Source organism: Nomascus leucogenys, chromosome 22a (genome assembly GCF_006542625.1).
Source record: "Nomascus leucogenys isolate Asia chromosome 22a, Asia_NLE_v1, whole genome shotgun sequence".
NCBI classification, from domain to species: Eukaryota; Metazoa; Chordata; class Mammalia; order Primates; family Hylobatidae; genus Nomascus; species Nomascus leucogenys.
In genome coordinates, this window is record NC_044402.1 from 91,678,496 (window position 1) to 91,692,950 (window position 14,455).

The 14,455-nt window shown below is 38.8% G+C and overlaps 1 protein-coding gene across 5 annotated transcripts in view; it reads left to right on the forward strand.

Moving 5' to 3' along the window:
- The window catches only part of MYO1B (myosin IB), a 179,881-nt gene that overhangs the window by 73,665 nt on the left and 91,761 nt on the right, over nt 1-14,455 (forward strand). For all 5 annotated transcript variants that reach the window (XM_012501340.2, XM_003253867.4, XM_030803075.1 and 2 more), the window contains exon 4: nt 11,600-11,694. In XM_012501340.2, the coding sequence (XP_012356794.1) occupies nt 11,600-11,694 (95 nt within the window). The remainder of the gene's footprint in view (nt 1-11,599; nt 11,695-14,455) is intronic.

The window sequence follows — 14,455 nt, forward strand, 5'->3', positions numbered from 1 at the left end:
CAGTGAGAAATCAAGCTTTTAGGATTTGATTCTGTATGAGTGTATCTTGCCTGGTTTTGACCTCTCTGGGTAACCAGAAATCAGTCTGGGTATATAGAAATGGAGTTTTCATATTGAAGATACAAGCTTGTATCAAGCTTATATTTTGTAATAAAAATATATGTACTATGTAGAGCTCCCAAGGACCTGATGCCTGTCTCCAGATTACCCTGAAGCAGTCTCTGTTCTGATCCAAGGTCTCTCGCTTCTACCCAGCTGTTCTGGGAGGATTGTCTCTAGTCTTTTATCAGATAACTTTAAGCTCCTGCAGATATGTAGTAAATACCAACTTCCTGCTTGCAGATCCAAGTGTTTGCTTCTCTCAAAAAATATATATGTAATCTGTGTGTGATATTTCAGCATAGTCATTTTCTTGTAGCCACTTTTGAGACGTATTGACACGACTTATAATACTTGAAGCAGTATTTGAGTGCTCTGCATTTGGATGTGTTCTGAAGCAGCACTGTCTGTGTGATGGAAGCATGCAAGGGTTGTTTGAAACCCTTTGTATCAGGGCACTTTCTGTGTACCAGTGTTAAATCTTCCTCTAGCAGTCACATAGCTTAAAGCATGGCTGTTTAAGTCACTCCCTGCCTAAAGTCCAGGGCCAGGCTCTGTCTGGATTGGTGGAGAGCATAGCAAGCTTGTAAACTGATGAGGGAGGGAGTCGCCTCTTTGCATTTTAGGCTAACTCAAGTAAGGAAGAGGAGGGCTGCAGGGAAGAGAGCCTGCAGGCAGAGTGGTATATGGTATTTTTGCTTTACCCATTCTTATGTGACCACTTTGAAGTCATTTTGTTATGCAGACATTTTAGCACTGAAAACACCATAAACATAAGCAATCTCAAGTAATGTGCAGACCAGACTTGGCATCTTGAGCTTCCTTATTGTTGAAACCCTTTCCTTAGAGTGGCAACCAGGACTGGGGTAAGGGAGGGAATGGGAGTGGAAACCATTTGGAAGATACACTCACATAAGCCCTACTATGTTGACCATACACAGTCCTCTCAGAGAAAGCTGTCAGTCACTCTAGGCCTGGAGCCTGCTCAGTCTCTGAGGGGGCTTCTCTCTCCATGGTCTGAATCATCATCCTCTCATGTCCTTTTGAGTCACTGATTTTCTTTTTAAAATTAAGACATGGATTTGGCTAAGTCATGATGGAACTTACTTGTTTTCTATTTGAAAGTCTAGAGGAAGGGTTTCCACATTTTATCTCTGTTCCAAATTTGCAAACCTTGTTTGAATAGGTACATCATAAACCCTGGGTATGGTGGGATGTTGAGCCTCCGGACCACATTAGGATCATGTCAGTCAAGACTGCCCCCAAAATCCTTGGACCTGCTGCTAAGACCTCTCTGGTGCCTAAGCAAAATAAATGCATTATACTTATAATCAGAGTACACCCTTGAACCATAGTTTTGGGGGACAGAACTGATACAATTTTGCTTTGAGTTCTAACAAATTTCTTACAGAAATGTTTAAATGTATGAAGTTAAATCTGGCTACAAGGGGGACAAGATTAGAAATGGAGAAGGAGTCATGATAAGGAAAAAATGACATATTTTGACAGCATTATATCAAGATGGCTTGTGAAAATGTCTTGTTTAGATATAGAAATCCCCATTAAGAGGTTCCCGAAGGCCAAAAATGAGAAACTCCTCTAAGACAATGGCAAGCTGGTGATGGTAAGGAAAGGGTAGCTTTGGAAGGTATTGGGTGGCTGGATGAAAGAAGAAAAGCAAAATTTTAATTCAAAAAAACTTTTTTCTGGTCTTAGTATTCCTCTCATGCTTTGGGGAAAGGTTTTGTTGTTGTTGTTTTCAATAGGCAACATGGACCAGATGACTTGTCCTCATATCACTAAATTATTTTCTAGTTAGATAGCACATGATTTCTCTAAACTGAGCTCCTGAGGGTAGGGACAGTATCCTTTGTATTCCTCTGCCTGACACTCTCCTGGCACATAAAATGTTTATTGAATTAAGGACTACTGAATTATCTTAAAATTATTCGCAGAATGCTTCCTTCTTTACAGTATCATATGAATTTAGCTATTAACAAGGAAGACTCTTATTATTCTTATTTTTATTATTTTGCCAATTCACTTTTCTTTCTGTACAATCATATATGCAAGCTCAGACATTTCATGGTATATACACAGTGGTTTGTGTGTATGTATGTGCAAGTATCTATCTATATTCAGGCATCTCATTAATATTGGTAGATTTGATTGAATTTTGCAGCCACTCCATGAAATGGCTACAGATTTGGTTTTCCTAAACATGAATAGATTGATGACCTTGATTCTGTAAGGCACACCCACAGATTCAGCCCCCGCATACCTTTTAGTGTTTTATTGAGCACCTGCTGCATTTCAGACCCAGGGTACTTTATAGACATCCTCTGCACAGCCCTGTGAGGCTTCAAGCACAAACCAAAGCTTGAAGAAGTTGATAGCCCTTTACTACTGTCCATTTTCTCTCCTTTATGCATTAAACAAAAAATCAGACAGTATGTACTTGGGGTTCCAGTACAAATGGCATCTCTACCTATTGCCTTCTGTGATAACCTGAGCCAGATCTCTCTGCACTTCGACAGTATATGGTGCTATTCAGGTCCCCAGCACAGTGCTTTCTAGGGCAGATGGCGCACTGGGGGCTGTCAGAGTTAGAGGAGAATGTTTTACATTTGACTCTTGTAAACATGAAAGCTTCACTTAACCAAGCAGTCTCTTTGGGATGTGGATATGACGTACTTTAGATCAGAATGTGTTTCTAAGTTAGACAAAGAAAAAGTGGCATATGAGGTGCTGCTTTTTAAAGCTTTAAATCAGTAGGGAACATCTGTCTGCAAGAAATCAGAAACCATTCTTTTTAATAAGCGCAACGTTAAATTTAGCATTAAGTTGTAAAGGTGATTAGCAAGGTCTGTAGAGTAACTTCTCTTGAGATAGGTGTTTCCGTGATTTAGTTGCCTGTAACAAAGTCATAAAAATCGATCATGAAATTAATTGAAATAAGCCATTTTTGCCAAAAAGTTTGGAAACATTTGTGTTGGGAATTTGTTTAAAGTGAGCCAGAAAGGCTATTCTTGTAGACCATAGCTGTGCAATTCTTTTAAAAAGAGTTGGGTATTAAAAGGTGATTGTTAGAATTCTTTTGTTAAAAGAGATAGTAAAAATGCTTTAAGAACTTAATGAATTTGAATTAAGAGCCCCAATTGCATATTTGTTCTTTTCCCCAAATCAATGTGTTTGGTTAATTTCTGGATTGGGGAAATAGCATAATTTCCTCCCTGCTGTCTGCTTCCTCCCAGCCTCTTTCCTTGCATATGCGTTGGGGTTCAGATTTTGCAGCTTTCCATGACATGCCTCTCTCAGTAGAAGTCATCTTTTCCTTTTCTGAATATCTTTAGGAGTTTACAGATATGTTTATTACCTTCTCCTACCCCCTTTTTGTGGGGGAACTTAGATGTCTTTCTTGTTAGATTTTAAGCTTCTAGACGACAGATTCTCTTAATCATCATCCTCAGAGCCCTCACAGTGAGTACAACGCCTCTTACCTCATGAGTATCCATGGAATCCTTTGGGAGCCCTGCTCTTCTGGATGACCTCACCCCTGCTTCCACATACTCTTCCATTTTAGTTATTAAGGGATTAAATCAAGGCAGTGGAAGCCATTCATGCTTCATTAATTTGTGAGATAACAGCCTGCAGTAGCAAGGGCAGATAAAGAAATAGAATTAGCCTTTTTGCTTTTGACCTCTTGCCAAACCCCAACAGGGTGCTCCGCTGTGGGGAACTTCCCCCCCTGTGGTGGTTTCATGCCTAGGGCATTTCTAGATACTGTTTTCTTTGAAGCAAGTTTCAGAAGGAAGTCCTCAGCAGCACAAGGGATTGCTACTAAATTCCAAAGAGCAGCTTCCAGGCCCTCAAGACAGATGTTTCCTTCTCTCTGCTTTTATATCTTAAGTTCAGTCCTTTTCCTTCCTGGGATAATTTAGTCTCTCTAAATCCCTTATCTACTTCCTAATGTGTGTCTCCAATACCTGGCTTTTGCAATCCACCTTTGAAAAAGAGTCACTCTTTGGCCCAGTTCACATTCTTACCAGTCCAGTAGAAGGAAAGGTGCTTATTTTGTTGAGTAACTCTTAGCAAGCTGGTCCTGGCTGGGGCAGACTTGAGGATCTCCATTATGATTTGATAATGGTCAGGCCTCCAGGCTAGAAAAACTTTTGGGGTGTCCCTAAGCTTCTTTGTCATGAGGATTACAAATAAAAGTTCTAAAATCTTGAAAGAAAACTACCCCTTGTGTTTTACATTATTTTCTGTGACTAGGATGTGAACTCCTGAAATAATGAGCTTTTCTTATTAATTCTAATGCTGAAGTAGAAGAGTTTCTTGTCCAATTATGCAGGTGTTATGGGAAAGGGGTACCAATCCAGACCCCAAGAGAGAGGGTTCTTGGATCTTATGCAAGAAAGAATTTGGGGTGAGATCACAGAGTAAGTGACAAACAAGTTTATTAGAGAATCAGAGAAACAAAAGAATGGCTACTCTATAGACAGAAGCCCCAAGGGCTGCTGGTTGGCTTTTTTTGTGGTTATTTCTTGATCATATGCTAAACAAGGTGTGGATTATTCTTGAGTTTTCCGGGAAAGGGGTGGGCAAGTCCTGGAACTGAGGGTTCCTCCCCTTTTCAGACCATGTAGGGTAACTTCCAGATGTTGCCATAGCATTTGTAGATTGTCATGGTGCTGGTGGGAGTATCTTTTAGCATGCTAATGCATTATAATTAGTGTGTAATGAGCAGTGAGGAGGACCAGAGGTCTCTTTCATTGCCATCTTGGTTTTGGTGAGTTTTGGCCGGCTTTTTTTTAACCACATACTATTTTATCAGCAGGGTCTTTATGATTTGTATCTTGTGCTGACCTCTTATCTCATCCTGTGACTAAGAATGCCTAACCTTTTGGGAATGCAGCCCAATAGGTCCCAGCTTTATTTTACCCAGTCCCTATTCAAGATGGAGTTGCTCTGTTTTGAAGGTGTCTTACACAGGGATTTCTAGTTTTTAAAACATCGTAACACATGTGGAACCATTTTATATACACGTAACATTCAGATAGTATGATTTTCCTCCTTAGTGGTTACATTTGACTGCCAAGATTAAAGTATATTTTTCAGTGACCCATTTAAAAAAATGTGAAACGTGGTATATGTTGAGGCTGACCTGGGTAATCTGTGAAATTTCACAAAAATATTGTGAGATCTGTGTTTTGAAAACAAGAATGATTCTAAAGGAAGAAGAAACTAAAATGCATATTCATCACATCTTATTTTAAAGCCTGACTTTCGAGCTTCATTTGATGCTTTACTGTTGTCATTCTAAAACAGATGTCATCTTAAAATGATTTATCTTGATGATATTATTTTTGTTTTGCAGCCAGTAAAAACAATCCTTTTCCGGTTATGTAGCCAAAGGAAAGCAACACGGCCACTTATGTTTAGGATATAAGAATGTAAATGAAATTAGAAAATTACATGTCGATAAAACAGTCTTAGAAAAAATGATTGTAGCTCATTTTCTAAGATAATTTTCACCTGCATTCTGCCATCTGTCATGCCATGGCATAGCATCTTTGTTATATTGGGATGGCAACTAGGGACTTCTTTGAGATTAGATGTATAAAAATAAAAGTACAATGCCTTAAAAAAAAATAAGTTGTTGTTGTATGGTATGTCTTTTTCTATTTTATTTCCTTTCAACCTATCTATGATTTTATATTTTAAATGTCATTCCTGTAGGCACATATAGTTGAGTCTTTTTATATTCATTCTTACATTCTCTGCCTTTTAATTGGAGTATTTTGTCCACTGACATTTAATGTAATTTTTGACATGGTTAGATTTAATTTGTCATTCAATTATTTATTTCTGTTTCTTCCCTCTTTTTTTGTTTCTTTGTTTTTTTGTTCCCCTATTCTTGGCTTCTTTTGGATTATTTGAATTTTTTATTCATATAATTCCATTTACTTTTTAGTTATTTTGGCTATAGTTCTTCATGGGTTGTTCTAGGGATTATAATATACCTTAACTTTTTAGAATCCATATAGAGTTAACATTTTCCCACTTTATGTGAAATGTAGAAGCCTTCCAACCATTTAGGTATATTTACCATCCATCTCCCCCTAGTCTCATCTGTTATGTTTGTTTTCACATTGTTTTCTTTTTAGTGCATAGTGCACACTCTGCCCATTGTCATTTATTTTGAAAGGCTTTTCTACCTTTTCTTGCCCTGAAGCTTGAACTATTTAGGAATGTTTACCAGTGTTGTGGCTAGCAGGGTAACTGTAATGTGTACATAAATTAAATTACCATGCTTATACTGGCATAGGACAAGACTGCAGTGAAGCTTTCCAGGATAAAGGTACAAATAACTATAAAGACTTATTTTCCCTAAAGTTTTACCTTAAGATGTGATAAGATGAATGTCTGGTGGAAGGGCATAACACTAACTTGACAGTGATATCAAAATATCAACTTGGGGATATTTTCCAATTGGGCAAATGTTTCTGAATTAAGAATATGAGACAATTATAGATATAAAGATATAAGGAAGGCCAGCGTGGTGCCTCTCCTTAAGAAAACTCAAGGTTTCCATGCAAAACACACCATACATAATTCCCTTTCTCCTTTTCCTTCTCTTCCATGTCCTTATGGACCACCTCAATCCTGACTGGGCTTAGTGTGAAGTTAGAATTGGGGAAGCACATGGAGGTTAGGCATTTTTAAAAAACACTTTTTGGGGGGTTAGTTTAGAAACACCCAGTTTGAGGACTAAACCAGAGCTAGTAAGGAAAATAAATAGTTGAGACTTGTATATCTCAATTGTAGGTGGGAATTTTGAGACTGAGCTATTTTGAGAGGGTTGAATTCAGAAGGAGAATTTCCTGGTGTTATTTGAAAGTACTCTAGGGCTAAAGATTCAATGAAAAGGAATACCATTTTGAGAGCTTTTGAAGAAAATGACTTGAAATAAGAAGGTAGAAACAGTTATCTAAGTTCAGGTAAGTTTCCTGAGACAAATTTAGTTCTGTTAAACACTTTGGCTAATGGAGAGGTCCAACTACCAGTTCTCAGAATGGATTAGATTAGCTTTGGAGAATGATTTCTCAGGCAACTCTATAGGGAAGAGCCGGAGAGGCTGAAACATGGGGCCATGTTCGAAAGAGCGTAAGCTTTGGATGTATTTGGGTGTCACAGACATCTTTTCTGCTTTGCGCTTGAGGTGAAACAAACCTAGGAAGGAAATGGCAGGGTGGAGAACATGGAGTTTTGGGGAAAGAATCCTTGCCATTGTGTCTGATGGCCATGAAAGTAGAACCACTCTGATGAACACTCTGAACAGAAATAAGATGGGAGAGGAACATAAATACCAGCTAGACAATTGTGAACATGCAACCCAGCATTCCACCCTGACAGAAAATAACAGATGAGCCCCAAACCAAACTTCTAAAACCTAAAAGTGATAGATATAGCTGTTTGGAAACATACTTAGTGCTGGGGAAAGTTTGGCTCTCAAAGAACAGCTGTGTAGCTGATCTGGAAATGAAGGGGAGATGGCCTTTAAACATCAGGCTGACCCTATTCTTAGAGCTCAACTAGAGGACAGAAGAAGAGGATGAAACCATGCCCTTAATGTGGTAGGACTAAAACCGTGTTTACTCCCTTACGCTATCGTCATTATATTATAATTAACCATTCATTTCTCTGTGTGGTAAATAACAATGGTGACACGGTCACAAAATAATGTGAAGCATATGGGTCACAACTGTTTTTAACTAAAGACTTCTCTAAAGATTTATTTAGATTCCTTAATTACAGAGTGGCTTGGAAGACTGGCATGTGGTTTCAGTTTATAGTTATAAATGTTGGAGCTGATGATGGGTACGTGCTCATATTGCCAGAGAGGGAGAGGAACAAGATTGGGAGGGGGATTCGTGTTCTTTGGGGCCCTCCCTTTTGCCCCCACCTTTTTTTTTTTTTTAAGAAATTGAAGATCTGTGTTTATAAGAAATAAGTATGATGACATTTATACTGTGCTTGAGATGGGTATGCCAGTAGTTACAAGCCAATTTTTCCAGTGCTTAAGTACTTTAATTGGTAAATTTTCACGTCACTTTGAACTCAGTGGCTCTCTAGAATCCTGAAAGAATAAATCCGTTTTAGCCTTTGTCTTCTATTAAAATTATACTCTCTGTTAGATGAATGAGACCCTGTCTTTGAGGACAGCAGTTAAGTATTTCAGCCTGGATAGAGAAGAAAAAAATAAGTATTCAACTTAGGTTCTTTGACTGAAAATGAACTCACAACAGGGTCATTTGATCTTCCAAAGCCTTGTGTTTGTATATATGTGTGTATGTGTGTGTGTGTGTGTGCATTTGTGTGTGCCATATATGTTACTCATTTTTGAAGTAATTTTGCATTATTTTGGAACCAGTGGTAAATATAATGCAAAGTCGTAGTCCTAGGAGCATGGGAAAAAGGTCTGTATTCAACAATACATGAAGAATTCAGTGAGTGTGTATTATATATTGGAAAACTTCTTTTGTATTTGCTGTAATGTGTTTTCCTACATTTCTTGCCAATGATGATAATGAAAGTGGCATCTTGAAATATTATCTGAACATTGGAGGAGCAGAAGGGGAGGAAGGCTCATAAAAAAAATCTAAGCAATGCTTTCCTTCCCTGCATGAAGGTCATGGAAGAAATGAATTTCCCATTGTTTGTCATTCTTCATGGAGCTCTCACCAGTAGGGACTTTGCCACTGCTTCAAGAGCATCCACTCATTCATCCATCCCTTCATTTATGACTTGGTATCGGTTACATTTCGTGTTTATGTCTCTGTGGCATCAACATGGCATAAAGATTAATTAGAAAGGCTCTGCCCTAGAGGAGTTTGTATTCTGGTAGGGAATAAGAAGGTGTGTACATAACTAATTATAACACACAAAGATTTTCTGACATTTATTCAGGGCTTTGTAACTTTCAAAGTAATTGTATGCACTTTTATTTGATCTTCTAAAGTACGTGGCTACATTCTCCATGTTGGAGATGAAGACACTGAAGTTCAGCCATGGTAATGACTTGCTCAAAGTCAAGTAGGTGTTGAGATACATCTATAGGGCCCAGGGAATTGCATCTGAGATGTTTTCTGCCTCTGTGTTCGTTGTTTTCCACTATCCCCATTATGCAGTGGTGCACAGACTGGGGAATCAGAGAATGGGAGAGAAGGCTAAGGCCACAAGCAGCTATGGAACTTGAGCAAGGCTTTGGTTGTGTAGAGAATGGTTGAAAGGGCTTTGAGAGACAGAAAGAGATCAGTGCACATTGTTCAAAGGAACAAGCTAGAACAAGCGGTTATTCAAAAAAGACCCTGGTGTCAAGATCTTTTCATTACTTTTTTTCTGTCATTTTCTTTTATTCATACATTCATTCAACAAATGCACTTAGAGTATACAGTACTTATTATATGCAAGGCAGCAGACTCACTGATATGAGGGTTACAAAATAAGACTAGGGGTGGCTATCCTTGAGGATCTCACAGTAGTTCAGCTGGAAGGTAAGATATGCTGGCAAATAATTGTAAGAGAACATGATGAGAGAGGGAAGAATGTGATTCACAGTATTTCTGGGTTCAAGTTATGACTCTCCTGAGAGTGGGATCACGGGCTTCTCATGTCATCTCTTAAGACCATGTTTCTTTAAGGAGGCTAGCATTTAATTTGCAGATCTGTGTTGAAGATTAAATCCAATTGTGAATCCTAGGACACTTTACTGGGCTCCTGGCACATCGAAGGTGTTCAGTAATTTGTCATTATTTATGGTTCCGTATGCCTTTGGAAGAAAAGCCAAAGTCCTTGACTGGTGTGAACAGCTCTCTGTGATCTGGTTGGCCAAATGTACACTCTTCCTGTATCCCAGTCCTTCACAAGTCTCCAGGCTGCAGACTGGTTGCTCTCTGCACCCTTGTCACCCTGTGGTCTATGCAAAATGCAGAGGTGCTATATCCCAGTGGTCAGTCGCAGGCGTTAGCTCTGGCCCTGCTGTGTCACACTGGCAGTGGACCTCAGCAAGTTATGCCTTTGCTTTGTGCTGGTCTTGTTGTGAGATTTAAAATGACTAAATGTAAAGAGCTTGGAGGCAGTTCTGGTACATGGTAAATGTGGATATTATTAATTCTAATTACTGTCTGACTTTGCTACTCGCTGTTTATCATCCTGCACTGAAGCTTCCTATCAGCTCTTTTGTTTTTCATTTGGAACCTGCCTATCTCTCTCCCCAGCTCATCTCTTATCCTCTCTTCATTATGCTTTGCTTTGCCTTCCAGCTACATGGAACTGCCCATAATCCTTCACCTCACCTCCATGATGTTTTGGCCTTTATTTTTGCCTAAAAGACATTTGTCTTGCTCATTCATTCTTTAGGACTGAGTTTTCCACCTCTTGAGTTTCTCTGAGTCCAATCTCCACCCCTTTGAGGTTTCTGTCTTGTTCTGCCATGTTTTGCACATACCTTTATCATTGGGCCTAATGTATTGGCTCCATTTTCTCTTTGTCTCTTTCTCTCCTTTTGACGGAGAACTCCTGAAAGAAGGGGTCAAGCATTAATAGTCTCTACACTTCCAGCTTGTTCTTGCCACATAGTAGACTCTCAACAAATACTTGTTAATAAATGAAGTGAGGACTTTACCTATTTTAAATACATTGTCTTATTGTCAGAATCATTTTTTCAATTAGCTAGAAGGGGCAAAATTTACTTTAGTCAATTTTGAAGTGGGGAAGAGCAACAGGAGCACTGCTCTGGCCTTACTTGATAGAGGCCCTTTGTCATCCTAAGGCAGGGTTAGAATTTTGGGAGGCTTGGGCTGGACAAAAACCCTGGCAAACCCAATTTTGCCTCTGATGGATCTTACAGTTTCATTCATTTGTTTGTAAAGGCAGTATTTCTGTATTTAACTTATTGTAGTAACATCAGCTATTTGGTATTTGATAGTATTTTTCTAATGTTTGAAAAGATTTTTTCCCTCATGTTGAAACTTCAGTGTATTGTCCTGAAAAATCTCAACATTATCCAATTTTAGACATGTGGTATAACATTTTCTCCTTGTTTGTCTGAGTTACCTGGATTTTAGTTTAACAACCCGTAAATGTAGCTTGCTGGGTTTATAAATCAATAAATTATTTATTTATATAAATAATATTTATATAAAAATATATTTATATAAATAATAAATATTTATATAAAAAATAAAGCATATCATTAGAGTACAATAAAGCAGTACTATTTTGGTTAATAGAGAATACATGGAAGAAGGTAACATGTGCCACAAAGGATGGGTTTATTTATTTATGGATTTTAAGAATTCAAAGGCAATAAAAGGTGATAGCTTGCTTTCCAAAAGCATATCACAGTGGCCCTTAAAGGAGCTCGCAGTTCCATCTGATAAACGCATAATAATGATCTGAATTCTAAGGAATTTTTTTCCATTATCCCCTGCAGCTTTGCCCTTTCGGATGAAGCATACAGATCCCTACGAGATCAAGATAAGGACCAATGTATTCTCATTACTGGGGAAAGCGGAGCAGGAAAAACAGGTAAGGCTCCTACCAAGCAACTCTGCAGAAGGTAAATGCTGCACAGAATGACAACAGCAAAGAGGACCAGTGGGGCCTCCTTAGCAAGATCTGTCGCAGGGCCACTGTGAGGGTGCTTCTGCAGGAGGATACTGGTTAGGAACACAGAATGTTCTCTGGACTCCCCAGAGAAACAAGGTGCCTATCCAAGGGGATCCCAACCAATATGAAGTCTAGTGCTGGATTCTAGACCTTTTTAGCATAGTCTCTGGATGGTGCAAGATCTTTTTACTTTTCTCCGAAGACATTAAACCTGTGTGCTCTTACAGATTCAAACTGCTTCCCCAAGAATGCCAATTTATTTAGGTTTTAAGAGGTTACAAACACCCTCTACCTTTGCTAAAAAGTGAGGGAAGGTACCAGAAAAATGCTAACATTTTACCCAAGAGTTTTCCTCTGAAGCCTGAAGAATTGAGATTTTTATATGTATTTTTTAGACCTGGCAAGCTTTGCATAAAACAACCCTCCAAATGGAAGGGTTATGCTTTTTTCCCCTTGTGCTTTTAATAAATGCAATTCATATGATTGGTGGTCTTGAGTGAGAAAATGACTTTACAGATGGTGCCCAGCTACCTAGAAAAGATTCAGAAGAGCTACATTCTCTGAATTCAACCTTAGAAAGGTTAAAGCTGCTGTTGTCGGTGGGTTTTTTTGATGGAACTGATGAGTCTGTGGAGGAGGAAGATGGTGAGGGAGATGGTATTGTCATAAAGTTTCATCTGTAAAATGCTTTTGTTTTATAGATAAGAATCTGATAATTGGTCAATTCTTTTAGTATTCAAAGGTGGAATTTTAAATGTTTCTATTCTACATGGCTGTTTAGTTGTCACATTTACACATTTTGAGTTCCCATTGATCAAGAGAAGAAAATCTACCATAGGTGTTGAGTCAACTGACTGAATCCATTTTATTCACAAGCTCTTAGAAAGATTTGTGCCTTGAAAGGCTCACTCTCTGCATCGAAATGGTTTTCCTTCTACACCTACTCTTTCCTCCACTTGCCTTAGGAGTAACTCCTCCCTGCACCCCATGCAGCTGAAGAAAGAGTGGTTAGATGAATGTGTCCAGCCCCCTTTCTTGAGCCCTTTGGAGACACTGAGCACCATTGTTTTGCAGGGCTAGGCCGGTTCTAGGCTCTAGGTGGTCAGAAATGAAGGGAAAAGGACTGGCATGTAAAAGCCTTAGGTAACAGAAAACATGGTGTCATATTTTTGAAGCGATTTTAGTTATAAACCACCTGGTGTAGGCTCCTCCACATGGGACAGCCAAACTCCTTTTGAAGTGATGAAGTCTCACCACTTTGAATGGCACCCCCCTGGATTTGTTGTACAGGTTCAGCTAACAAAAGTTCTTCCTTACCTAGAGTTCAATTCTGCCTGTACCCATTTGTCTGCAGTCTGCTATCTGGAACTTTACCATATTAGTCTTCCTTCTCCTCTGCAGGACAATCACTCAGTTATTTGAAGTCAACATTTTATCTTCCTAGGGCTAAAAATCCCTTTTCTTCAAATTTTCTCATTTTATACACATTGATTTAATTCATTCATCCAGAAAAAAAATTATTGAGTAGCAACTTGGTGAACGGTACTATACTGGGGACATAGACACTGTCCTTGCCCTTATCACATTTAGTTTAGTAGGGGAGATAAACAATAGCTCTTTAGATAGACATATGTATGTACCTATACATACAAATGACGTGCAAAACATGAGTGAAGGAAAATCACATGCTGCTTATGAGAGCACGTTACAAGAAGAATTGGATCTTACAGATCTCTCATTATCTTGGTCCTGTTGTTCTGGAAACATCCTAATTTGTCTATATGCTTCATGAAATTGCATACCAAAAAGTAAACAGAATACTTGAGATTTGGTCCTGGTTGTGGTGAAACTCTTATCCTTTTTCTTTTTGAGACGGAGTCTCGCTCTTGTAGCCCTGGCTGGAGTGCAATGGCGCGATCTTGGCTCACTGCAACCTCCACCTCCTGGGTTCAAGTGATTCTCCTGCCTCAGCCTCCCAAGTAGCTGGGATTACAGGTGCCCACCACCACGCCCAGCTAATTTTTGTATTTTTAGTAGAGACGGGGTTTCACCATGTTGGCCAGGCTGGTCTTGAGCTCCTGACCTCAGGTGATCCACCCACCTTGGCCTCCCAAAGTGCTAGGATTACAGGCATGAGCCACTGTGCCTGGCCTATTATCCCTCTTAATGTGGACTCTGGGCTTCTATTAATATAAAGCATATATTGACTCATACTGGTCTTTAAACCAAGTAAGATATTATAGGATTTTTTTTTTTTTTTCACAGTAACTTCCATTAGGTCAGATCTGCTCAATCTACTATTGATGAACAAAATTATTTTAAACTTACATGCAGAATATTGTATTTATTTTTATTAGTTTTGGTCCATTGTTATAACCTCTTGAGAAGCTGACAAATCCTGATTCTTTCCCTTCCCTTAGGATTGCTGTCTTTTTGCTGGGTAATAATGATACTAGCTAACCCATGTTCAGCACTTATCACGTGCTGGGCGGTGTGCTTATTTACATGTATGAGATAAGTATTTTTGTTATTTCAATTTTTATGATGGGAAAATAGGAACACAGAAACGTTAAGCAATTTGCCAAAACTTATACGGTGAATAAGTGGTAGAGCTGGATTTTGAATGAAGGTAGTGTAGTTATAGAGTCCCTGCTTTTATCCACTGTACTAAGCTGCATCT